Genomic DNA, 25,794 nt, shown 5'->3' with positions numbered 1-25,794 from the left:
CCGCTCCGTCACGGAGTGATCCTGCGAGGACGGGCAGCACGCGAAACAGAGAGGACCAATCGTAGGAAGAAAAACCGGAGGAGAGTCTAGCGGAGAAAGGAGGAACGGAGCGAAAGGAGGAAGCGAAAGAGGGAAAGAAAGGAGCGGAAGAGGCCGGTACGCTGGCTGGGTGGGTGGTAAAAGGAAGTTTGCAGGAGGTTCGTTACCGGCAAGCCAGGGTTTCTAGGATAATCTAGCCAACCTGGCGGACCAGGAGGAAGGTGGCTCGACGATGCAGGGCAAGGAGAGCCCCGTCGGGTCCAACACCCAGGAGACCCATCAGTACGTTGGTCCTTATCGACTGGAGAAGACCTTGGGAAAAGGCCAGACAGGTAAGTGCAGCGGATCCCTCGCGCATTTTCTACCTCAAAGATCTCACGACTCGTACGATACGTTGTTTGCGAAGCTTCCACGCTCGTCCGATCGAGACTCTTTTCGATCTTTGACGCCAAGAATCCGCATCGACGAGTTTACGGGAAGAACAATGTCTCGAGACGAGACGAACGACTTTTCCTCTTAAGCTACTCGTCTTGGAACGAGAGACAGTCTTTGGACGAATAAATTCGAATTAACCGTTATATCGGAATCTATAGGTTGTTACTTTAGTAAACCGCATGGCTACGGTATAAATAGAGCTCGATGCGTGTTTCGGTTTGCACATTGTTGTATCACCCCCAACGTGATGCAACGTCGGTCACGCGAGATATCATAGCACGCAGTCGCATCGAGCCTTCGACGAAATTCGTACGACCCCTCTCGTTCTATTTACGTTACGAAATATAGCTAACGCGCGCTATTAACTTTTCACGAAACGATAATTTACCGGCTGATTACGTGACTTCCATTGACGATCTCGTAGCTTTCCTTTTCGGTCGGTACATCGATCGATTCGAAGGAGAAAGGATCTTCGGGGCTGCTTGTTACGCTTCGTTCGATCGTCCACGGTCCAAGGACGTGCCTTTGGTTTTCCACAGAGTATCCAGCGGCATAATCGCGTTCCGTGGAAAATATAACCGGGTTGCATAGGAAACGAATTTCGTTACACGGTTAAAGAACGATTCTGGATCGGAAAGAGAGAGGAGGATGGAGTTACCCCACCTCTTGGACGAGTTGCCGCGAGCGCTTTTAACGTGGCGTCTTTTAACGCGTTGCGTTACCCCCAAAGCGACCAGAATCGCGAAGAAACGGGTTCCCTGAGGAAGAAGAATGCGCTTTTCATTCGCCGCGTATACAGTTTTCCGTGCTACGAGCCGGCGACTGTTTCTGTGAACTCGGCCGCGTAAACAAAAGCCCGTCGAGACAATCGTTGAAACAATCGTCGTGCTACACAGTAATCAGGTTGACCGATTAACCCTCGGACGACCGCGACCAGATTATCCTGACTCAGTGCGATATTTTCCAACGTGGCATACGTAAAAATCACTGTATTCGTTTCAAGCGAGACTATGTTACAACTGTGCGATTTATTCCCATCCGTGATCTATCGAGAAATAACGTAAAACAATGTCCATCTCTATTTCTATATATTTTCTCAAGAAAGTGATTGCTAGAATTGAAAATATTGGATTACTCGGCTAGAGAATCACGTACGAAAGTGCTGCAAAAACGGGCAAACTGAATTGAGAACGAGACCCAATACGGAATTCCGCGTCGGTAGTTGGTGAGTTAAACGAAGATTCAGCTTTGAAACGGACGTCGTCTTTTCTTCTCTCGCGTAATTTTGCTTATGGAAACCTTGTATCGACCTGTACGGAACGAAGACAAAGCCAGGACTTTGAGAAAACGCGAACTCGTCATGTTTTACCGATTAAAGCCGATTACGTTTCATGACGAAGTTACAAAGGAGCTAAGGTAGTGGTTTCGCGAGAAACGCGACCGTTCAACGTGATTCTTTGCGGCTACGTCGTACAACGAACAGAGGAGAGGACAACCAGGAACAGGTTCCGATGGAGAAGCGTGCGTCACCCCCGCGAGAGTGAACGATAATGTTACAAAGCGCGCTTCAGACTCTGTTCTTGCTCCGACTTCGTCTCTACTCGACTCGACTTCGCGTCGAACGACGATTTCTATTGCCACCAAACGCACGAGCACGAAGTTCGTTCGAGTAGAAAATCGTGCTGTTTCGCGGGGATTTACATCACGCGACACGGCACACTCCCACGCTGCCAACTAACCCTAGAAGCTATATCTATCAAAAGCAGCAAAAACGACCGGTCTTTGAAAAATACTGTATCGAATATTTGTACATTTATTACTCTCTTACAAAAGAAATTCCACGCTGTGTAGTACATTTTTAATATTATCAACCGATCCGGGACCATAATCCCTAAACGAAGGCTTGGCACGTTTATAAAATCGTAAAACCAGTTATTTTCACTGGTGTGGTAGTTCCAGCGTCGGCATCGTGATCGATCCGGAACTTTCCTCGTAATTGACAGCGTCGTATTGAACGGTACGCGACAGAAATTTGAAAAACGCGTGGGAAGTCGTAGGAAACGAGGCAACTGGTTAGTTCGGTTTCGGTAAACAGATTGAAGGACCCTCTTACACTTTGACAAGTGCCAGTCATTTTCACTGGCATTGGTATAAGTAACCACAAAATTGCTTTGATTTTGAATAGAAGCAAAGAGAAAAAGGGAAAATAAAATTCGTTATATCGTTTCTTTGGTTATCGTTGCAAAAGTCATTACATCATGACGGGAAAAAACGTAACACGAAGTAGAAATTTTCAAATAAAATTGTAAAACCAGTCGTTCTGACCGGCGTGGTAGTTCCAGTGCTGATATCCTGGCGGATTCTGTATCCAGGAACGGAATTCCACGAGAGACGAAGTAAAGTGGAATCTAATGAAATTGCGAGTCGCGTACCGAATGGCAATTTTCGTTTGTGGTCGAAGCACAGGTACGCGTGCACGCGATACACCGCGACAATCGATGAAGACGTCCCGCGAGCGAAGGTTACCGTTGTCGTTATTGCTATAGTTAGCCCGTGTCGTGTAAGAAACTTTCGAGTCCAGAGACCGCGCTTCAAGATGAACGAGTTCGAGAGCTCGCAGGGCGTGACGCGACAAATCGATGCGATCGAACGTTATGCGGCAAAACAAATTCTTCCTCGTACTCGTGTCAACTTTCATCGTCTTCCTTTTACGATCGGGCCGGCCACTCTGGTCGATTTATTGGTCCGAATTAAACGAAATTCGAATAGCAAACGGTTGAAAATAAAAATTATTCGGCGGTTAGAACAGACGGGAAAAGCGTCCGTTTCGTGGTCGACGCCGGAGAATTAGACGAGCGAGGGCGACCGAATATCACGCGGTTAAAATTATAAAATTGTAGTAAACGGTGCTTCTTTCAAAGTTGCAAAGTGTTGGCTGCTATTAAACGAATTGCAGAGGCGAATTCGTATCGCGCAAAGAGGAAATGAGAAAGGAACGTTATTAAATCTGCCAAGCGGCCAACTGCTTCCCATAGGGACGATTTAACCTGATTTGCTTGCCAAATATCCTTGAGAGATCGCGCGTTTCGATCATCAAATAGCCACGTCACGTCGCGTTGGAACAAGGTAAACCGGAAAATTGGACTACTGCGGAATCCGCTTGTCTTTCTTCCTCGCGAAATCGTCCCACGCGATAATTTACCTACGCGTTGTACTTATACGCGCAAACCTTGAACTATTCGGACAACAACGACAAGCCGGAATGATGCCAAGGCGAAAGGAACAGAGTAGAGATTTGACGATCAGCTTCCATCGAATGCGAAATTCGTCCTCGAGCAAAGGATCGCGCGCTCTTGTTCGTCGTGTCGCGGATTCTCGTTCATCGAACGCGTTATTTCGCAGAAGGGAAGTAACGAAGAAGTCCTTTGGAATTAATATACGCCTGGATTGATAATAATTTGCCGATAAAGCCGTGACAGACGCACGGCGGACGTTCGTGCATTGGCGAACTCAAGAGAATTCGATGAAGCGTGCAATCCGTGAAACATCGAGATATAATTCGATTTGGTTGGCGAACGCGGTCCTGTCGAATACGAAAAGGGGATGCCGGTAAATACATTTGCGTGTTGCGTCGTGGGTCATCGGCCGAGCGAATCGTCGACGATAGCGTTTAAAATAAATTCTCGTTTCGAGAATCTCGCGACCATATTTGACGCTTCGTAGACGCTTTGTCTTTCGCTCGTGCATATCGGCCGCGTATCCGCCAGCTTTATTTATTTCGTTTATACCTTTGAACCATCGAAAGGAAAACTCGCCGCGCGTTTTGTTCTTCATTTTGAATCGACGTTGATTGACAACTCTGTGGATCAGATTAGAGATTTGACGCCACGCTAGATTTGCAATTTTCGTTGCATCGAAACGAGAAAAGACTCGACGATAAGCAGCGATACAAGATTACCAGGCTGATAACCAGCATGGAAAGTCGACACGGATGGTCTGACACAGATTCGACGAATTAGTCGCGAACAGTACCTTGACGGATGTAGGCTCGGATCGACTCGTCGTCGTCCCCGACGTATCCTCGGCACGAGCAGGGCTTCTCTGCTCTATACCATAAAACGGCCGATCATACGTACTTAGCTTCGTGTACGCGCGCATTTGCCTACGCGAGGACTATATTTAAAATATCGTAGCGCAATTACTAACCGATATTTAAATATTCCATCAGCTAGACACTCGATAATGAAGCGGCTAGAAAATAGAACGACCTTGAGGTGAAAACGCGCTGGTATCGCAGCCTCCCGTTTATCGCGTTTTATCGCGAGAGCAACGTAACGATCGGAGAACGAGAGATCGACGATGCGTACATAGAACGTGTTCCCATCGTCATCGCGTTATCGAATTATCGTCGACGCAACGTACACTCGTGCACCGTAAGAATATCGAGGAAACAGCGACGCGTTATCGACAGTTGCGTGTCGTAGGTACGGCACCAATTGCGTTACAAAACGGTCGAAATGTAAATTTCGGAGAGATTGATTTCCACGAGGGAAAATGGCTGGCATCGATGTCGGTAAATCGTGCGTGATGCAAGTCGTTAGGGAAAGTGCACTTTAACGCCCTATAGCGACGCTAATGCAATTCTCGTCGATTTGTTGGCGAGCGCGACCAGTCCACGTCCCTCGCCAAATTTTCATCCGATTTACCGACACGTGGATCGCGGTTGCGATCGCTTAAACGCGCTGTTCGAAACGTACCGGCGACCTTCTTCCGTTGTCCGTTCGCAACGAAACGCGATACGAAACGATGGTTGATTGGAGCGCGTCGATCGCCAACAATTTTTCCGTCATCCGGTTCGATACAAAATTCCGATTCGTTAGCGTCGAATGTGTGGCCGTAACGAGGATAGGTCGTGTTTAATAGGGACAAAGAAAAATCGTCTGGAGCGTTATGAAATGCTCGATAAATTGGAAGAGGAATTATAATCAGCAGGAAAATCGTAAAAGCGGACTCGCAGAAAGGCCATTCGATTAATTAATTGACGAAGGTCGTTCGATTCTTCTAAGCCGTCGCCGACGCTTCTTTGCATCGTTTTCTTTCTTTTCTTTTTTTCTTTCTTTTTTTCTTTTGCCCTTCTACTTAAAGAACAAAAGGAGGGAGGAGCCTACAGCCGGCTGCTTTTAAACGGATAAAGACATCGCGTCGCTGTGGTCTTCGGAGACGGTTTAAGCCAATTTAGCTGGTCCTATAAATCTTCCTTTCCGCGTTATTCCCTCCTATCTGTTCCATCATATTTTCCCTTTCTCCGTCTATCTTTCATTTTCCTTGTCGTCGCAAATACCTACGCCCTAGAGCCGTAATTCTTGGCCGTACGAACAGCTCGTTTCCACGTATTCAGCTTCCCAATAATTTCCCAATAAATCATAGCTGATTTGCAATTCGATTTCGCCAACGTCAAAGTTGCCTTCCGTTCTAAAACGTTGGAGCGATTCGTTGACGTTAACGGCAGTCGAATAATCCGACGCTCTCCTTATTACAGACTCTCCGCGTAATCGTGGAACGCTCGTAAACGCTTTTGACCAGTGGAGCGCGCGCGGACACAACGAAGAACAGAGATCAAGTTTGGAAAACGTGTGCTTCACTCCGCTGACGAGTGTCTGTATCGGTATCTTTAGGCTGAAAAGTAATTTCACGAACGAGGGTGCATTCGCGAATTAATTACGAGCCCCGTAAACCGGTCCATGGGCTGTCGTTTGATATTTGGAGTAGGGTTGCGGTGGTCGAAACGTTTCAAACGTTTAGCTACCCGGCCAGATTTCCGCTCCAAACGTCTCGTCGTCGTCCGTGTACATCTTCGGCGTAGCTTTCGCGATTACTCGATTCGAAACTGCCGTTCACCGTACAACCCTTCGCCCGCAGTCGACTACTTATCTTGGCGAAATAATTGGACGAGAGGGTCTCACGGAAACAACGAAGCAAAAGACGGCAGAATTGCAATCGTAGAAGGAAAAGTAACCGCTTCAACGACGTTATCGTTGCACGATGACAGAGCAGTGGCGCGGCACGACACGATGTTGCACGCTTGGAACGATAAGCACGAGTCGATCGTCCGTTGGCGGCAGAACGGAAATATTCCAGAATTTACCCTAAATACGTCGAATCGTTTAAGTTTGCGCGTTTCCGCGCGGAGAATGCTCGCGATCCAATTTAAACTTGTCATTCGATTTACTCGAAGCACAAAATGTATGTTTTCGATTAAAGTTGACAACGACAAAAGCGTATCCTATTCCGTTCTTCTTTGTCACGATTTTAACTACTTTTTCCCCCTGCCGCTCTTAAACTCCGTAATTCAACTTCCAGCAAAGAATCACAGTCGTTGCGTTGCTCTACGATTTTCAATCTCGTGGTCGCGTTTCTCGCGTTCAAAGCGCTTGGCTGGCGTGCGTGTGAAATTAGCGAAATTACCAATCGAATTATGGCGCGTAACGTAAGCCAGGCTCGACGCAAAGTCCTTGCTGGAAAACTTTCCGTGATTTAGCAAATGGAAGCAACTGGAAATCACTCGGCTGAAACCTCTCTGTTTGCTCACCGAGGTAGGAAAGTGTGCATACATAGGATCATGCAGAAGGTTCTCGAACACTGACTCGAATCTCGAAAAAAATACGTCACGCGTCGTACATCGTATCCATTTTTCCACTGTTATCGTCGTACGGAACGTGTTTTACGAACTTGCTCGTAGCTTTAAAAGAGCAGTAGACTCAATGGCGACACAACGTCACCGGTATGAATTGCCTTTTGCCCTGGCGATACAACGCGGATCGAGAGAAAGCCGCGCTCAACGGCGACTAAAACGAACAAAGTAGTTGCGACTAACGGAACAAACGGTTTTTACGGCTAACATCGAGCCGTTCGTTTTTTTCGCTTCCCAAAAGATTCGTCGAGCAAGAAAAAAAAGGCGAAACGGACAAAGAAGGACGATCGCGCTGATCCAGGCCGTATACAACGAGCCACTCTTTGCACAAGGAGCTCTACTTGCCGCGACCCTACTCAGCAGCTTTTCAGATTTTCTCTCGCGAGATTGTCCGACTAAAAACGACTGTACCACTCGAGCCGGGCTACTTCGTTCGCAGTGATACGACGTTCCGAAGCAACGACGCAACGCGACGCGGCGTCGCGCCATCCGAGACAGAATCCGAAACAGAATTCAAGTTTTAGTTTCTTCCGAAAACGATCGTCGACGAAAGCGTATCGGTCGAATTAAGGAAACAGCTAATCGCGAACACGTTTGCTTCAGGATTGGTCAAACTCGGGGTCCACTGTGTGTTGGGCAAGAAGGTGGCGATCAAGATCATCAACAGGGAAAAATTGTCAGAGTCGGTGCTGATGAAGGTGGAACGGGAGATCGCGATTATGAAACTGATCGATCATCCGCACGTGCTCGGCCTCTCTGACGTATACGAGAACAAGAAATATCTGTGAGTACCTAGAAAGATACTGAATTTTTCCGCGAATTTTCCCGCTTTGAGCGAGTCGAGGAAAAACCGAGACCCGCCCGAGATTCATCAAGCTGCACAAGTCGTTGAACTTTAATTCGGCCGTTTGAAAAAGAGAGTATTCGGTGACTCGGACAAACTCAGAGAGCGAGAGAGAGAGAGAGAGAGAGAGAAAGAGAGTGAGTGAGTGAGTGGGAAAACAGGAAAATCTACGGACTAGACAAAAGTGTTTTACTCACGGGACCTATTACTCACGGTGGCAGAGAAGAGAATACACGCTCGGAAAAGTCGGAGTGTACCAGCACTGAAATTGCGCTTGTTCGTTTCAGATATCTTGTTCTGGAACACGTTTCGGGCGGGGAGCTTTTCGACTATTTAGTGAAAAAGGGTAGACTAACGCCGAAGGAAGCGAGGAGATTTTTTCGACAAATCATTTCTGCTTTAGATTTTTGTCATAGTCATAGTATTTGGTGAGTAATGTGAAATTCTCTTCTATTCGAATATATAAAAACGTTGCTTTGAAAAGAATCGGGTCGAAGAGAGATATTTCGTGGAAATACGCAAGCGAAAAACACTTGGTAAATCTGTCGCCAAAGCGTATCCAAAGAAATCTCGGTCAGTTGGTTCGACGCAAAAACCATATCGAAGGACGATGCGAAATTTCTCTCCATTAATTTCGTATGTAACGACGACTCGATAACAGAGTTTTATTCAGACTAGAAGGGTCTCCCAAGTTCTAGATAACATCGGGGATACCTACCACGATCGAATAAATCTAGAAACGGACCTAATTTCTCGCAGGAACACCGTATAACATCGGTTTCGATCGATCGGACATTTAAATTACGTGACCCTAAACCGGGCCACCATTTAGGGTAAGGGCGGCCACGGACGGCTTCATCGGCTAGAAATTCTAGTAAGTCGCTGTACGTGAACGGAAAAATTGACTCGACTAGTCGACTCGACCGACTTATTTGGGAAGACCCGCGTCTGTAGCCGCCCTAACGCTGTAGTATTAGCTTGTCCGAAAAGTTTCCTTCGTTTTATGAGAAAATAATAGACGCACAACGTTTATTGGTTTATATTATTTTGTCGAATTACGCACTATACTATACTATCGAGATAAACATCGCGATATTTCACAGATTTGGTTTCACGTTTGTAAGAGGCTGCACTGTTGTAAAAAACATGTTTGAAAGAAAGACACTTTCCGGACAACCTAATAATTGGTATCGCGTGGAGCGTACCACTCGATATAACCGGGTCGCGGGTTTCTCCTTTTCAGTCACAGAGACTTGAAGCCTGAAAATTTGTTGTTGGACGAGAAGAATAATATCAAGATAGCGGATTTCGGAATGGCGTCGTTGCAACCTGCCGGCTCCATGCTGGAAACCAGCTGCGGTTCTCCTCATTACGCCTGTCCCGAAGTGATTCGAGTAAGTTTCGTCTCTAGCCTGCGCGAGTATTCGCTTCGCCTGCCTAACTTTAATAATTCTGTCGTTAGCCGTAGAAAAGGAGGAAAAGATTGATAACGAAACGGTAATCGCGGTCTTTTAAAATACACATTCTGCTTTCTTGCGTTTCCCTTTTGCCGCCCGCCGACAAAACCATCGAGACGAGTTACTACTATTTTATCGTTAGCCGAGTTCCCGTTTGTCGGGAATTTAATTAAAAGGGGGGAAAAACACGGAATAATTGCGCGTTTGCAGGGTGAGAAATACGACGGAAGGAAGGCAGACGTTTGGTCGTGCGGGGTGATACTTTACGCGCTTCTGGTAGGTGCGTTGCCCTTCGACGACGACAACTTAAGAAAATTATTAGAAAAAGTGAAACGAGGCGTGTTCTACATACCGCACTTCGTGCCGCCCGAATGTCAGAATCTGCTGAAGGGGATGATCGAAGTCGATCCGGACAAGAGACTAACGGTAAGTTAGTTTCGCTTTAATATCTCGTTGTTGGTCCGTTAAACGGTTGGTCTGATTGGTCGAAAAGGATTCCAAGTGGAAAGAAGGGTCCATCGGTTGCATCGATCATGCAACTGTCACAAAACAAGCCGACTACTCGGCGCCCACGTTTAACGGGCTAAATTCGAGAGAAATGGTGCGGCAGGCAACGGATCCTAATTTCGAATTTCCTCAGCTGGCGGAGATAAACAGGCACGTGTGGGTGACGGCGGCGGGCAAAGGCGAGTTAGAATTAGAGCTGTCGATGATGGACGTGGTGCAGACGCACGTTATTCCGTCCGTGGAGGCGATCGACCCGGACGTATTGCAAGCGATCGCGAGCTTAGGTTGCTTCAAGGAACGGGACAAACTGATTCAAGAACTCCTCAGCCCGAAGTAAGCGTGATGGCATGAACGAAAAGACAAAGTTAGCAATTTGCCTCGAGATTAGTTGTCTCCATTCGATTCCTTGGTCCCATTGCCGCGCGTTTCTCTAAAAATCAAAGGAGATATCTTCCTATTGAGCGTTGACAAATAAAAAGTTGTCAATCGCTAAAGAATCTAAATCTCAATTTTCTGTACGTATTCTCCGAACAGTTTCAGTCGTTTTTAACGTTCTACGGTTTTCTCGGTGCAGCCATAACACGGAGAAGGTGATCTATTTTCTACTGTTGGAGCGAAAACGGAGAAGACCAGCGTGCGAGGACGAGTTGGAAGTAATGAGAGGAGGCATGAGAGGATCCGCCGGACAATTGGAAGCGGATCCACCGAGAAAGCGAGTGGACACGTGTCGAGTAAACGGTAGCACGGCCCTGAATCTCGGCGAAATCAGTCACGGTTCTCCTTTAACGCCTCGAAGGCAGTCGAGGTAAGTAGAATAGAAAACGATCGTTCCTGTCGCGTATCACGAATCGGATCGACCACTGTGTGAAAAGCTGCTAGGCTAGGCGACACGCTCGATCGTTTCGCGAATTACTATCTCCGGGCTTCGTCGAAGTTCACGATCGCGTGACCACCGCGATTGGTCTCCCGACGCGAATGCATCGCGTGTACGATTTCACGTGTATTCCCTTTAGGTACCTTTCTTCCGTTCTCTTTGCTTTCTCCCCTCGTGACGTGTCACGTGCGAGCTTCGTTCGCACGATTAGCTTTCGTTCGATTAGAATCGTGTCTCGAGCATCCTGCGACGAACCGATTCCGTGAACGAATCGATGGAACGCCAAACTCGCGAAACAACGCACAATCTGGTCCGAGTCGCGGCTTCCAAATATCTCGAATATCGTTCTCTAAAGTCTAGACGCTTGCGCCAGATCGTTCAAGGGCGGATCAGGACCGACGCTAATACCACTTGTCGCTATAATCCCGTCTAATGCCAACGTTGTTCGCAACAAATACCCTTTAGCGGACGCTCGAGTCATCTGTCTATCTCTGGTCACGATCTTTGTCTCAAACGTGCTCAAACCTGTCGCGAATTAGACTGACGAAACGTTCTTTTCTTTTTTTCCAGCACTAGGCATCATGCGCGTCGTTCGCCAAGTACGGGATGCCACACACACGCGTCGCATTCGCACGCATCGACGCCAGGTAGTTCGCCGTTGCACGGCTCGAACGCTGTCGCAGGATTGCTAAGTCCTCACAGGGCACCACCGACCTCGCATCTAGGCCAGACGATGAGTCCTCATCGGCTGTCGGCGGTAACAACTGCAGCGGGCAACGGAAACACCAGCACACCGCCTGTCGTGGCTCCTGTTCCGGTTCTACCCAACGTGGGAATAGAAATAAACGACGTCCAGCAGGGTGAGCGTTCGCATTATTTTCTCCCTTGTTCTCTTTCTAGTTTTACTCGGCGTTATAAAAATCGATCGGGTCGTTTTACGAGACTTTGCCTAAAGGAACCTCCTCGTTGTCATTCGCGATAATCCAACGCGAAGAAACGGATGATCGTTTGCCTAGAAAACGCTAATAATCGAATTTCTTGTTCGGGGCAAACCCCGATTATTCTACGGGTCTTTGGTCCCGTTGCTCGACGAGGATTCGATCGAGCAGGACGCGCGGAAACAAAGGATAAGTGAAATTACCGCTTTACGGTATGTAACACCACAGCTTGACCGATTCGAGGATCTAATAGCAGTTTACGAAACACTTTGCAGAAATAACGTCGAGATTTTAATGGCGTTATCTAACCAAGCGTTAGATCGCTGAACAAGAAACTATCCGATGTCCTTCTACACAATCGATACACCCCGCCAGGTTACGTTATTTCGATGAATAATCCATTCTTCCGAAGTGCCCTGCAGATTGTGTTTCGCGAATTAATCGACTGTAAATCCTCGTAAAACTAGTTAGCTGGCTCAAAGCTCGAAGATGCATTTATACGTTACGAAGCGTACCAAAATACATTAGGTCGTCCGAAAAGCGTCTTTCTTTTACAAACGTGTCTTTTACAACGATGCATCTTTATACGAACGTGAAACCTAATCTGTCAAATGTCGTGGTCTTCGTCTTCATAGAACAAAATGGATCATACGTAATTCAATAAAAATAATAGAAATGTTGCGCATCTGTTGTTTCCTTATAAAACGAAAGAAACTTTTGGAGCTACCTGATGTATCTGCTAAAAAACGCGATCCACCAACGACGGTATATAGGAGCTTTCTCGTAAACTTCGATCGGAGATGTGGCGGCACTCGACAACAAATACTGCCACTCCACACTAACTACCACGGGACGACGGCAGCGCAGTGGTTAGCGCGCGCCTTAGATTACGAACGTTCGGGACCCGAGTTCAAATCCCGGCGACCGTAGACCCGAAGGAAGGGCCGTTCCGTGTTCGTCGTAGCCGTAGATCCAGATTGCCACAGTCTTAGATTCGCGATGATCGAAGTCTCGGTAGCCCTATCACGGTCACACCTCTTTTCGCTGTCGATCACGTCGGGGTCACCAGTTTGAGGTGATATGTCGTGATAGGTACTGAAGAAACACTCGAATATATTTAACAATAAATATTAATTAACAATATATTCTATGTGTACACGTGGCGTAAAACTCGCGGTTACTAATTTCGGTTCGCGATTACAAGTTCGAACTCGGGTCGATGCGTTTCGATATGCGATACAAGTTCGGACGATGGTTGCCTAAGATGTCGTGCAACTCGGATCAGCGATTGCTGCCAACTACCAACTATCAATTCGGACAGGCGTCCAACGACTAACTTTCCGTCACGATGATGCTGCATAGGAAAACTATCATGGGGTGTGTCTAAGGATACGAGATCATCGGATTCGTTGAGGAAAGCGTTGGTTCGGAAAGTGAGGGAAATGGACGTCGCTGTTAATTGGCTAATTTCGTGTTGGTGGTTGGAAAAGGATGCTAACCGCCCCTGAGAGAAAATTGCTAGCGGCAAGCGTCGTACGTGAGAAAAGCAGATTTCCAGCATCTTCCCGTAGTGGGTATAGGGACTGTTAAGACAAAGACTATTTGTCCCTTTGGAGGACCTTAAGTTAAATAAATCCTAAGGTCTATAGCGGGTCCTTAGGCTAGCTGAAAATATTCTGTAAGAATGTATCGACATCTGGCAATCGTCTTGTCCGAAGGATAGGGTCTTTGTGTAGCGAGCCACGGGACAGAACCGTTGGAAAGTTTACTGTCGAGTGTCGCTACAGAGAGTAGAGTCATTGGCATAAATAAACATCCAATTAGAGAAGAACGTTTGATCTGCAACCTGGTAAAACGGGTAAAAGTAGCTGAAACGAGGCGCAGGTGTCCAGAGTGTTTGTACGGGGCAAATGGCGAAAGCCTTGTCTGAGTGCGCGTGTTTTATCTTGCCAGAAAGAGCTAATAGCTGGAACGATTTTAAAAAATGCAAGTGACCGTGCTTACGCCGCATAACGAGCACACACCGCGTATGACGTATCATTGTTAAAGACTGGATACGCGTGCATTCATCGTCGACGAGCCTCTATGTGGCTCACTCGCTTCTTCTTTTTCTTTTCTCCCTCTTTTCAACACCGTGATCGGCCGAAACACGGAAGAAGCATCCTTTCTTCCAGACGATGCTACGCGTTCTTTTGCTCTTTAACCGCCTTCGCGTACAACGCAAACATCCGATTCTGCGTTTATCGCGCGCAATTAAAAATACACGTAATATTCGATTAAACCCGTTTACCTTCTATCCGACAAAATAATTTGTTATCGTCGTGGCGAAGATCATGGTCGCTCGTTGTAACTTGGCGTTCGCTTCGAAACGCAAAGGATACGCGATGGTACAGGTAAAGAATAGTCCGTTTCGCAGTAGTCGCGGTCGGCGTTACACCGCCAGGCTCGCCGCACACCGGCGCCGGATCTAGCGCTCATCATTGGCGATCGAGGTTGACGACCATCAAGAACTCGTTCCTTGGCAGTCCCCGATTTCATCGACGCAAGTTGCTCACAAGCGCCGAGGAGGTAGGTTCTCTTGACTTTTGACCTTTTTCAACGAAACGGAGAAAGCAAAGAATAGAAATTAAACGTGCTTCGCTTTGTTCCGCGAAGGTACATCTCACGCCGGATTCCTCCCCGGAACTTACGAAGAAATCATGGTTCGGTAGTCTGATGACCACGGAGAAAGACGAAACGTTCACCATTCTGGTAAAAGGGAAGGCTCTAGCCAGCGTCAAAGCCGACCTGATTCACGCCTTTTTATCGGTAAGTTTACATCGAAACGTCGTACGCTCGTGTACGCTGTTTACACGGGCCCACGTTAATGGCAAGTTTCGTTCAACAGATAGCGGAGTTGTCTCACAGCGTAAGCTCGCCGATGTCCTTCAAAGTGGAATACAAAAGGGGAAGTACGGCGCCGGCAATGTTCCAAAGACAAGTCCGTTTTCAAGTGGACATTAGCGCCATATCGAGACAGCCGAACGAACCATTGTTCGCTATTACTTTTACTCTGCTAAGCGGTAAGCGAATTCTCTGATTTTCCATCGCAACGCCAACCTTCTTCATTTCCGATAGTAAAGAGCTTTCGCGTTTTTTCGCCTCCTGGATAATTGGAGAATTTCGCGCGCGACTTTAATTTGCGAAATATCGAGTTGGCGATACGAAAGGACGGCCGAGGGTACGAAGCACCCTCGGAAACAAACCGCGGACAAGGGTAGATCGGTAAGGTGGTGGCGTTTGGCAATCGTCCAAGCGCAACTAGATCGATGTTACCTTGGCCAGTGGAATTTTGCCGTCTTGTCGACGTATGTGCGCGTGTATAATTACAAGTCACAAGTCGCAGTGCTCTCGGGTTTTTCTCTTACGGTTTGTCGCTCGTTCGCGCGCCGCTTGATTTACACCGCGCGCGTCTACTCGACGAGGTAATCCCGTTGCATCCCGATTTCGACGACTCAATTTTCCATCGATGTTTTATCTTTCAGGAAACATCCGAAGATTTCGAAGGGTCTGCGAGCACATTCAGTCGCAGGTCTGCTCGAGAAGCGTAGGAATAAATTTGGGAGGGCAAAGCCGCGCGGCACCGCCTAGTCCGCGAGCATCTCGAAAATTTACCACGGAGATGAGCGAAAGTTCCAGCTGCGGTAGCGACACCAGCGAACGGTTATTTCTCAGCCCGCACCCAGCTACCAGACAGGTAGTCTGTTTCAACAAGGTAGTGCATCGTCATCTTCCTCCTCGCTCGCATCATTGTCGCGATAATTCTTTCCTTATCTCGCAAAAATCATTCTTCGTGGAAAGCAATTACGACAGGTGATAGCCTTCTATTTAATTTTGAACGTCGAGCCAATTTTCGATGTACTCGTCGTATCGATATCGACAAATTCCTGCTCGTGCGATTCACGACCTTCGTAGTCCCTTCTCGTAGTATATGGCACGCGTAGAAAATAACGCGTCTGTTGTTCGCGCTGTGCACCGGAAACTACGTTAGATGCAAATAGCCAAGTAGCCGCTGGCACGCTAGCAAACCCATTGACGAGACAAGCCATTAGACGAAACGAAATGATTTTTCTCGTTAAAAAGTAACCGTGTTCCGCTGTCATTATCAGTCGTATAGTAGCCAATTACGCATTAGTCGTAGCTAGTCCCACGCAATAACAATATCGAGATTTGGGAAACATGATGAATCGAGAACTACTGTTTTCAGATCGACTCGGACATCGAATCGGACACCTCCGTGTTTGACGTGAAATCGCCGACCCGCGAGAACGGTCGCAGGAGTTCCACGTCAACGAACAACAACAACCCGTTACCAGGCGACGCGACGCCGACTCCTGGAAGTCCGACAAAGGCGGTGCGTAGTAATTCGGAGAGTCAAAACACGCCGGAGAAAAAATGCGTAACAACGATGAGCGGCAATAACATAGCGTGATACTACCAGAACTTCCGTTTCGAGTTTCGATCAAGCTTGAAGAACTTGTGGGACAGTGCCCAGAGATTCTGGTGACCCTCGTACGAGCAGCTCGCTCTATCTCCGATCGAGAAACGATCCAACGCCGGGGAGGCAGCAACGATCCTGAGACGAAGCTTCGGCCGAGGACGAAATAGACTTCAAGGAGGCATTACCGATCCGAAAGGAGAGATCGACATTTAACCGAAAAATCGAATAAAAATACCTCGACACGACTTCCTTACGTCGCGAGCAAACGAACGAGAGATTGTAACGGATAAATTCGGAGCGTCGAAAGCGATCGAGGAGAGACGATCCTGAGGAAAAGTTCGACGATAGTCGTCGTTCTGAGAGACGAAGACCAGAGAAACGAGACATCCGTGTGAAAGGAGAGTAAATCAGATTCGGATGAAAAATATGAAGGAAATGCTCGACGTCCAACTCTCGGATCGTTCGGCGACGCATCTCGTGCACAAAGCATATTCGACTGGCAAAAACGACGGAGGAAATTTGTGCCGCAACGCGAATCCTTCTCTTTTGATGTTTCGTTTGCATAGTGATCGTGTGATCGTGTGATCGTTTTGTCAAATCGTAGCACGGTTTTACCTGAAAGTGAAGTGCAATAGTGACATCGTACCGGTATACGTCGGATCGTGCCGTTGTAAGAATGGTTTACCGGTACGTATATCTTGTTGTGTATCGTCAATTAGCGATTTCGTTTTACCTTTTCGTTTGTTTCGAAGAAAAAGTTGGAGAAATTAAGCGAAAATCGACTGTCGTACGGACAGGTTTCAAGTTACACGAACTTCTCGTCGAGTCGAACTCAATGGAAATCGATTTTCTGTTAACCTCTCCGACTTTTTCGATTTTAAACATCGTTGAGACGGTTGCGTTCATCGTAGACGCTAATTAGTTGCATCTTTAGGCGATTCTTTAAACGACTTTGTTGCATATTGCTATTGCGTCGACCATTAGATACGACGAAGCTATTCGATTTTCTTATTGTTCGACGAGTCGAAACATTATACAACGTCGATTATCCGAAAGTCGAGTTTCGAAACTTTCGCCCAAACGTTCTACGCGCTTCTCGCCATAAGTATGCGCTATTCTCTTTCTTCCTTTGTTTCCAACAGTCGATAGTTTTTCTCGAGCAATCTAACGGATCAACTACTCGTGAATTCGCGGACACCGAGTCTTTCTTACTCGCTTCAGGCAATCGATGTTTTATCGGAAACAACAAAGAGTCGGATATATGCCTTATACGCAAAAATACCCTAATATTGATTCCAAGCCGCCTTAATCAAATATAAAGTAATGCAACTAATGTTCCACTAATGGGAGTAAATATTAAAGTTTTGTGAAACGAAACCTCTCGAGTTAAGTGGGAAAATGGAAACTCTGGAGAAGAGACGCTTGTTCGGTCGACGTTTCACATTAACGCTATTTTTACATTGCGCGATAAAGACGATACTTTCTAATTTGTTTAGTGCTTCGAAGAATCTAGTGTAAACTGATAGGCGTATTTTTGCGCGGAGATAAAGACGAAAAACAGGAAGATTCTGACGTTCGTCGGCATTTTCCATCTTCGCTCTCGTGAAATTTTCGAACAGCGGACAAGCCACGTTTTCGATCGCGCATCGTTTCGCATGCTGACAATTTCGAATCTGGAATTTTTGAATCCTCGATCGTCTTATCAGCGACTCGCCGTTACAGCCAGCTCCTATTTCTCGGTACACGATCGCGAACCAGCAAACTTTACGAACGAGTCGCTGAAATTGTCTCGCGATGTTTCTATAACTTTTACGGGACGCGCGTAGTAGAGAGAAAAAGGGAAACGCAGGATCAACGGGGAAAGTAGGAAAAAGAAACGCGTTAAGGGAGAAAGAAAAGAAGAAAATCCACTCGCGACGCAACGATCGCGTCGAGAGATTTATTTTTTGCACGCACGAGAAAACATTTCAAAAAGACTAATATATAAATATATAAATACGAATATAAATATATAAATAAATGAATAAATAAATAAATATACATATATATATATATATATAAATATCAACAATTTATATATATATATAAATACACACACACACACACGTACATATATGTATAAGTAGATTTCACTTACGAGCGACGCGTTGCAACGCGTACGGCTTCTTGTCTGCTACTTATGCGAAAATAGACGACGAAAATGAGAAACGGAGGGAAAGAGAAGGGACGAGAGAACGCAGCAAGATGAAATCTAGCGTTTCTAATCATAGACTAATAGAGATAAGTGATTTCAAAAGAAAAGAAAAAAAATGTTATAATTAAATATCGTACACGTTTTTCTCAATACACAGAAACATATCTCGAAAATAATCCTGGCTTCTTAGTGGAACGACGAATGCATCGTGAACGTGATTATAGAAAGCAAAAGATGAGCACCGTTTTTAATCGAAGGCTCGCTATAGACGTAACCAAAGTCGAATCCTGCCGAACGTAGAAGTCTCGACGAACCGAACGAAACGCCCGTGTACCCCTGGTCGACGCGACCCACGTGGTTACAAACGGATCGACTCTAGAATGTTAAACGGTCATATCGAATCGTGCAAAATCGCCTAGCGTTTATATTTTTGTTAAATATTTCGAGGAAAACAACTGCGCGTTCGCGAACCACTACGCTCCGTGCGTTAAAATCGATCGGACGGGAGATTAGCCAGAGTATGTTGTAACGTAATTTTCGACGAGAAGCAAGACACGTTCGAGACGGTCGGAGTGGTAGTACTCGACAACGAAAGAAGCGTTGCAAGTGTCGTCGGAAAGGAGGGAATGGTTTTCAGTTTCCGTAATTCGATCGTCGGTCGATACACGGCGCAGCAATCGGAGATGGATCCCGTGAAAGTTTGCCATTCTAGTAGATGCTCGATCGATAAATCTTAACGGCAGACGAGTCGAGACGAGGCGTTAGTGATATTAAAGTTTTCGCGATTAGATAGACATAGGCAAGAGAATTCGAACCTTAGATGTTCGCTCGAATCAAAAATATTGCAATGTCGAAGCCCTTAACGATCCCCGATAGCTCTCTCGCTTTAGATATTTAAATTGTACATTGTACGGCGTACGACGACTCGTTCCTACATAAACAGCTACGTACGAATTATATCGAGAGAAAGGAGTATGCGGATCGTTGTTCCGACCAACGCTTCGAAAACGGAGAAATTCTTTTTGCCAAGAAAAACGACATAGTCGTAGTCTTCACTAGGTAAAAATTCGTTGCGATCCTATGGACGACGCAACGACGTTTTGTTATATCACGGGACGCGGATCAAAATTATAGGGTAACGTTTGCTCGTAAGAGATTCGAATTATTTTCTCTCCGTATCATCGCTGCGTTTTTCCCTCGTGAAAATCGACTGCAACAAAAGGAAACGTTTCGGGTTTTCTTCTCGAGGTATGACACCCGGTTTCGACGATGGCGAGATGGACGAACAAAGAGAGTCGTGACAACAGAAAAGCGAAAAATAGTCGGACGTAAGCCTGGTTTAATTGATAGGCGATTAGATTACTCGTTCTTACCGATTCCTCTATTTGTACCACAACATTCCATTAAGAAGCTTGCAGATAGAAAATAAAAAGATGCTGTAATCGTTTGACGTACGGCACCTTCTATGCTTCTGATCCAGAGGGAGAATGGAAGCAGCAAAGAAACAGAGAGGAAGAATGCGTACGAGCGTGAACGACGGATCGTTTGTTGCGTGTCGAGGAAATAAAACGGGCTTTGCAATACGCGAAATCGCAAGTAAACTAATAAAATGGTAAAGAGAGAAAGGGAGGGGAAGCAAGAGAGCGTGTATGTGTGTGAGTATGTTATGCGTGAGCGAGGAGAGATTGCTGTTGGATAGCTGAAGCGACTCGTTGATATTTTATGCGTCATACAACATAACACACACCACTAATTCGTAAATTCAACTTAGACGTAAGCTTGCGGTTATCTATTTACTAATTGCGGATTAATGTAAAACCATTCGTAAGACGTAAGTAACATAGACGTAACTAAAGAAAGGGGGAAAACTCGTAGGATGATTACGGGAATGGGAAAAAGAGACAGATGCGAGGCAGGGGGTGTGAGAGGGAGGGAGACGAGGAAACAAGGAGAAACAAATTACCGGCCATACTAAGCTAGGATTTTATATCGTGCGAATTTAAGAATGGAGAAAAATACTAAAGTACTTCGGTGAATACTCGAGTGAATGGATCAGGTGTCGAGCATGAAATAGCTCGGCATCATTTTCTGTCTGCTGCTTTTTCTTTGCAATTGGGCGTGCCGCGTGGCGCACGCGCTTGCCTCACCTGTCACGCGTATCGCACGACGGACAATTAATAATACTCGCTATCCCTCATGTGTCTCCGATTTATTTTTCGATTCGCTTTTGCCTCACGCGACTCTGTGCCGACGCGCGGCGATTCCTTTCGATCACCTGTCTCGATCCGATAAAAACGCTGCCACCGTTCTCTGATGTACGTTTCTACTCGTTTCGTTTATCGAATCTGCACACCTTTTCGATCAACTCTGTTAAAATAATACTCGAATCGTTCTAACGTGTATCTCGTAAACGATCAGGATCATCATCGATCGTCGTCGCTCTGTCTACTTTCTGTTACCGTTCTCTCACCTCTATTTTATTCGTTTCCCGAAATACACAACCGTAAATCGTTCGCGTATCTACGTTTATCACATATACTTTGAATACCAAAATCCACTTTCCGTTATATACGTACGTATAGGATACTACTGTTCGGATGTATTTGCAAAAGTCTGGCGACTCGTTTGATGGAAGAAGAAGTCTGAATGAGATTCACCGTGCTTGTCGCTCAGCGCACAGAGGGCATGCGTGCTTTTCCTGGTATATAGAGACGAGATTGCCGAGCAGAAATAATAAATGCAACAGCGTCTCTTCGACTGGACATAAACCTGTAGGAATTATACAAATTCCCAATACCGTATCCTTAAGGCATTAAGCTAGGCAAATAGAGATTTTTATACAATTTATAAGGCGATTTGCAATCGATTGATTTATCGCACGTTTACTTGTTGACGTTTTGTTATATACACACGGGCGCACTATGCTTTCGAACCTGCATCGTGGCAGCCTTGTTTAAGGAATCCGATTAAACGGATTATAGCGTTGTATCATTGAAATACCGTTGTCAGATCGTACGGAAATCCAATCAACCAATTTGTTTTTTCATAGAAATCCGTACGAACAAGAATCATCCTCGTGTTACTTGCTTCTTTTTTGAATAAAAAAAAAAAAAAAAAAAAGAAAAGGAAGAGACGACTAACTCGCGTTCGTAGCTTCTTTCAGCCTCGTGAACCGATCCGATCACTTTCGCTGTACTTTTTCGGAGATATAAAGTTCCGTAGAAATAATGGAAAATAAACGATTGATAATAAAAAAAAAAAAACCATTGAAAACACTCTATCCACTGTTTGCGTTGGATTTGTCGAGCGAGTGGTACGGTAGGAAGGTTGCTGCGATGCACGCATCGTAGCGCCTAGATGAACGCATTACCTATTGTAAGATATTCTCTCTCGTCGCTCGAGGTTTAAAACTAATCGATTATTATCGTGCTTCTGACACATTCGTATAATTATCGTGTGTATTTACGAATCTCTGTACGGGCGTGATGTGGTGCACAACGGATAGATGAGCAAGAGAGATAAAACGAAGAACGAAGCTCGAAGGTTGCCCACGTACGTTAACCATCAACGATTCCGTTTACGAACAATGTTCGCTTTGACGCGCAAATCAGATTCTTTCCGCTGGAACGAGGCTGATTGCCGCACGGGAACGTCGGTAACGTCGTTCCGTTACTCTCTGCACGAAACTGAAACCTCCGCCAACCTCTCGAGCTCGCCAACCGCTCCAATTAGCTTATCGACTAGAACGAAACACTTCGTTCCCCTATCATTACCAGCTTCGTCTTCGAATTCACCTTCGGATTTACTTACTGACGCGTTTCCAAGCGAAAGCGTTTATCGCGAACACGACACCGTAACTCGATTCCTCTCGCAGAACGAATGCCAAATCTTATCGAACCGTCGCCTCTTTTTTCATATACCACGAATCATGCTCTATCGTTCTCACAGATTGTCTCTTCGTTTAGGTTTCATTGATCGTAACCGGTCGCAAAAAAAAAAAGAGAATATGTTGGCAATGCGTCAAATTTTCATCGTTCAAATGCGAATGACTGGGTTCACACCGAGGAAGCCTTCAAAGATTCGTCCCAAACGGTTCCATCTATAGAGGGAGAAGCGTGAAATTTCGAAACGAACGGTAAACTCGTAAAGAGGCAGAAGCGGAAAAGAGGAAAGGGAGCATTGTCCTAAGATAGAAGCGTTGCCTGGCACGGTAGGTCGGCGCACCTTCGGCCAATTCGATCTTGCACGGTCGCGAATTAACGCCGCGACCAACGACGTCCGACTAGTTAGTAAAGTTTAGTAAAGGCGTGAATCTGTAGTTCCACTGTGTTGATCGCTGTATTGTAAGCAAAATCGACTAGAAACACACCCGGAGACGCTTCTTTTCACGCTATACTGTTCGCTGGGTTACCGACTTCTTCACCGTTTACGCGTAGACGCCACCGTGCACCGATTTTTAGTATTTCAATGCTTTTCACGTTAACACGCAACACGCGTTTAGTTTTCTTCCTATGGTTGGCAACAACTTCCTACCCTTTGCACTTGTACCGGTATTATTCTTCGTGCCGTACCGTGTTCACGAAACTTGGATACAATCGATGCTAAATAATCTGGTACTTTTATAAATATGGCTACGCCATTACGTATTTTAATTGAAAAAATGGGAAAGTATGTTTGATAGAAAGTTTGACGCGATAGCGCGTTACGTCAAAATTTACGCAAAGTGCAAAGGGACGAACGATAATTTTCTTATACAGCCGATTCGACGAAAACAACTGACGAAGATATTGTTATGTCGTAGGAACGCAAAAAAAATGGTACGAACGCGAAATAACGTTGCTCAGGGCTGTCGGAAAATTATTGGCCAAGATTACTATGCGATCGTTGCTACTAAAAAGAAAGAAAAAATCAAAACGCCTTTTCAATAGGGAAACCCTTAGTGCTGAATTATCCATATTCATAGCCGTAGCAACGAAGATATTGCTTTCACGATTGATTTAGCAATCTCACGACACACCTTTAATACAGGCATATCTCAACGATAAAAAGTTTCAAAATCGAAATGTCGTACACGAGGGATCCACGAGTCGTATCTCGTGCAAACGAGCTTCGATTTCTATTGTGAGTATCGATTATATGTATTTCGTGTGAAGTCTTTCACTATTGTAGCAGTATACTAATCTGTTAAACGATAAAGAAAATCATATTGACGTACGAAGTGGATCGTAGTGATAAGTTACGGGCGCTTTCAAACGTTATTCAAAGTTCAAATTGTCTAGAAATTTAAAATTCTCGAATAACGGCCATCTGTAAATGATCGTTTGAATAAAAATTTTGACGTTTCGAACTAACGAATTCCTAATTTCAATTTATCGATTTATCGATTCAATGTGTACCGATTGGATAACTGAGTAACTTCCGACGTTTGTTACGATAAGATTTTGTATAAAGTTCCAAAAATGAAATAGCACGTTTATTATCGATTGTTATGCGTGTATCGAAACAAAACGATTGTTACCTGAGAATTTCGTGTGAAACAGTTCATATCAAAGATACATAATCAATATTCTATTTAGAGGATCCCAGAGGTACAGCGATTCGATTTGCCAATTACGCGTTGTATGTACCGAGTATTTAGTAACGTCCATGACAACTGACAATAACGGCTGTGAGTCCGAAGATGTGTTTTCTGAAAAGTATTCCTTATTGTAAACCATTTCGCTTGACTTGCCTGCGTGAATTTAAACTTCCGTCGAAGTTCTAGTGGGAACCGATCGTACAACGCTATATTCACACAATAGAAACAATTCGATAGACAGGCTTCGATTATACATTCGGTTATTCGATGTGTACCGAATAACATAAAAAGTAACTATGGTTCGTAACATTAACAATAGCATTACCTTGCTATGCTATTATTTCAAGAAGATGAAAGCTCGAAATTTGTTCATTTCTAATAGAGCGTTAGAGCAGGTGCAAATATGTTTGAGTATTAAACTTTTGGTCGGTTTTCACAAAAGAAATTTCAAAAAACGGGACGACGATCTATCTAATCGATGCATGAGTACAACAATGATATACATACATACATACATAGGTACTCACCATATGCAGCCGATTACGACGAAGTTACAAAATACTTGTCGCTTATTTTGCAAATAAAGAGCACTCCTAACAAAAAGTGGTTACATCGATTTGAGAGTTGTTAATTTGCATCACAGAATTAATCAATGACCGCGTCACACAAACGGTCGCAGGAGATATACAAACAATGGATCTTTAGGCCGGTTTCAACGATATATGAAACACCGATGAAATATATTGACAATTTTGAGTATGTGATAAAATAAAATCGTTCGAAATTTTGAAAAAGTACAACTTTATGAAAGAAGACACAAACATGTTCGAAGACTCGAAAACTTCCACGCCGGAAACACGAGAAAGGAATATGGCTTCGAGTTGCTTTACAAGTTGATGCAATTATCGATCGCGAAATCGATTAACCACCTTTGAAATGCCCGCGTTTAGCGGCAAACTGACTCCATAAAATTTGAACGATCGTGTTCAGAGGGATTAGGGATTTGCGCTAAATTCGATGCACTTGCAGTAAACTATTTTTTTACGAAGAGAAAAGAAACAATCCTGCCCTGAAACCCTTGTTCCGCATAACGAAGAACTAGTTTCTTTTTTTAAACGTTCAATTCCTGAAACCACGGCAACGGTGTACGCATATTGTGATTCGAGTGTCTCACGGTCCCACGAATCGATTAAATAGTTTCTTTCTTGTCGACCTTAAATGGGTATGTATATATCACCTTGTTTTGGAGAAAAAAAAACGATCATTACACCACCAGATGTAACCAACATTGATATCACAATTGTTTTATTTTATTTCACTTTATCGAATAACAATTCATTCGATTATTCAATTACTTTTTTTATAGTTTACTTGTGAAGCAAACTACAAATACAGTGTACAGTTATTGTACTAACGAATACTACTGGTACTTGTCACGCAATGACTATGAATTATTATGTATTATTATAAAATAATATCGTTAGTTTTCAAGCAAACGAATAAACACGAGAATGTGGGGAGATAAAAATTGTAACATATTTGTTGATGGCCAATATCAAATATGTATAAAAGTAATAATAATGCAACATTACTAATAAACAAATATTACTAATTCCGTTGTAAACTTAATTCCTAAATTATAATATAAATATCACCTCTACACACTTTATATATGCAACACAATATAGCAAATAGTTAAACTCTAATGATTAAATATGTATTTATTTTTTATTGCATCCATTTATATACATATACAC

At 44.8% G+C, this 25,794-nt stretch overlaps 1 protein-coding gene across 4 annotated transcripts; it reads left to right on the top strand.

Moving 5' to 3' along the window:
• The first annotated feature begins 271 nt into the window (after positions 1 to 271).
• LOC117241665 (serine/threonine-protein kinase BRSK2) lies at positions 272 to 25,650 on the top strand. Of its 4 annotated transcripts, XR_004495094.1 has the most exons (14): positions 272 to 371; positions 7,769 to 7,949; positions 8,297 to 8,437; positions 9,253 to 9,403; positions 9,677 to 9,892; positions 10,107 to 10,306; positions 10,548 to 10,778; positions 11,418 to 11,707; positions 14,202 to 14,353; positions 14,441 to 14,593; positions 14,673 to 14,847; positions 15,310 to 15,539; positions 16,032 to 16,952; positions 22,425 to 25,650. XR_004495094.1 is itself a non-coding variant. In XM_033507630.1 (13 exons), exons 1-13 carry the CDS (start codon positions 272 to 274, stop codon positions 16,254 to 16,256), a joined length of 2,442 nt encoding a protein of 813 aa, XP_033363521.1. In that variant the 3' UTR covers positions 16,257 to 16,758. The 4 variants fall into 4 exon arrangements, 3 of the variants coding, with proteins under 3 accessions (XP_033363521.1, XP_033363522.1, XP_033363523.1); XM_033507630.1 differs by lacking the exon at positions 22,425 to 25,650 and having other exon boundaries at positions 14,205 to 14,353; positions 16,032 to 16,758; XM_033507631.1 differs by lacking the exon at positions 22,425 to 25,650 and having other exon boundaries at positions 15,310 to 15,521; positions 16,032 to 16,758.
• The last annotated feature ends 144 nt before the right edge of the window (positions 25,651 to 25,794 follow it).

The sequence above is a fragment of the Bombus vosnesenskii genome, unplaced genomic scaffold, assembly GCF_011952255.1.
Source record: "Bombus vosnesenskii isolate JDL3184/JDL3185 unplaced genomic scaffold, Bvos_JDL3184-5_v1.1 scf7180000016261, whole genome shotgun sequence".
Lineage (NCBI taxonomy): Eukaryota > Metazoa > Arthropoda > Insecta > Hymenoptera > Apidae > Bombus > Bombus vosnesenskii.
Note: the sequence above shows the minus strand (reverse complement) of the source record. Positions and strands in the feature narration are given on the sequence as shown.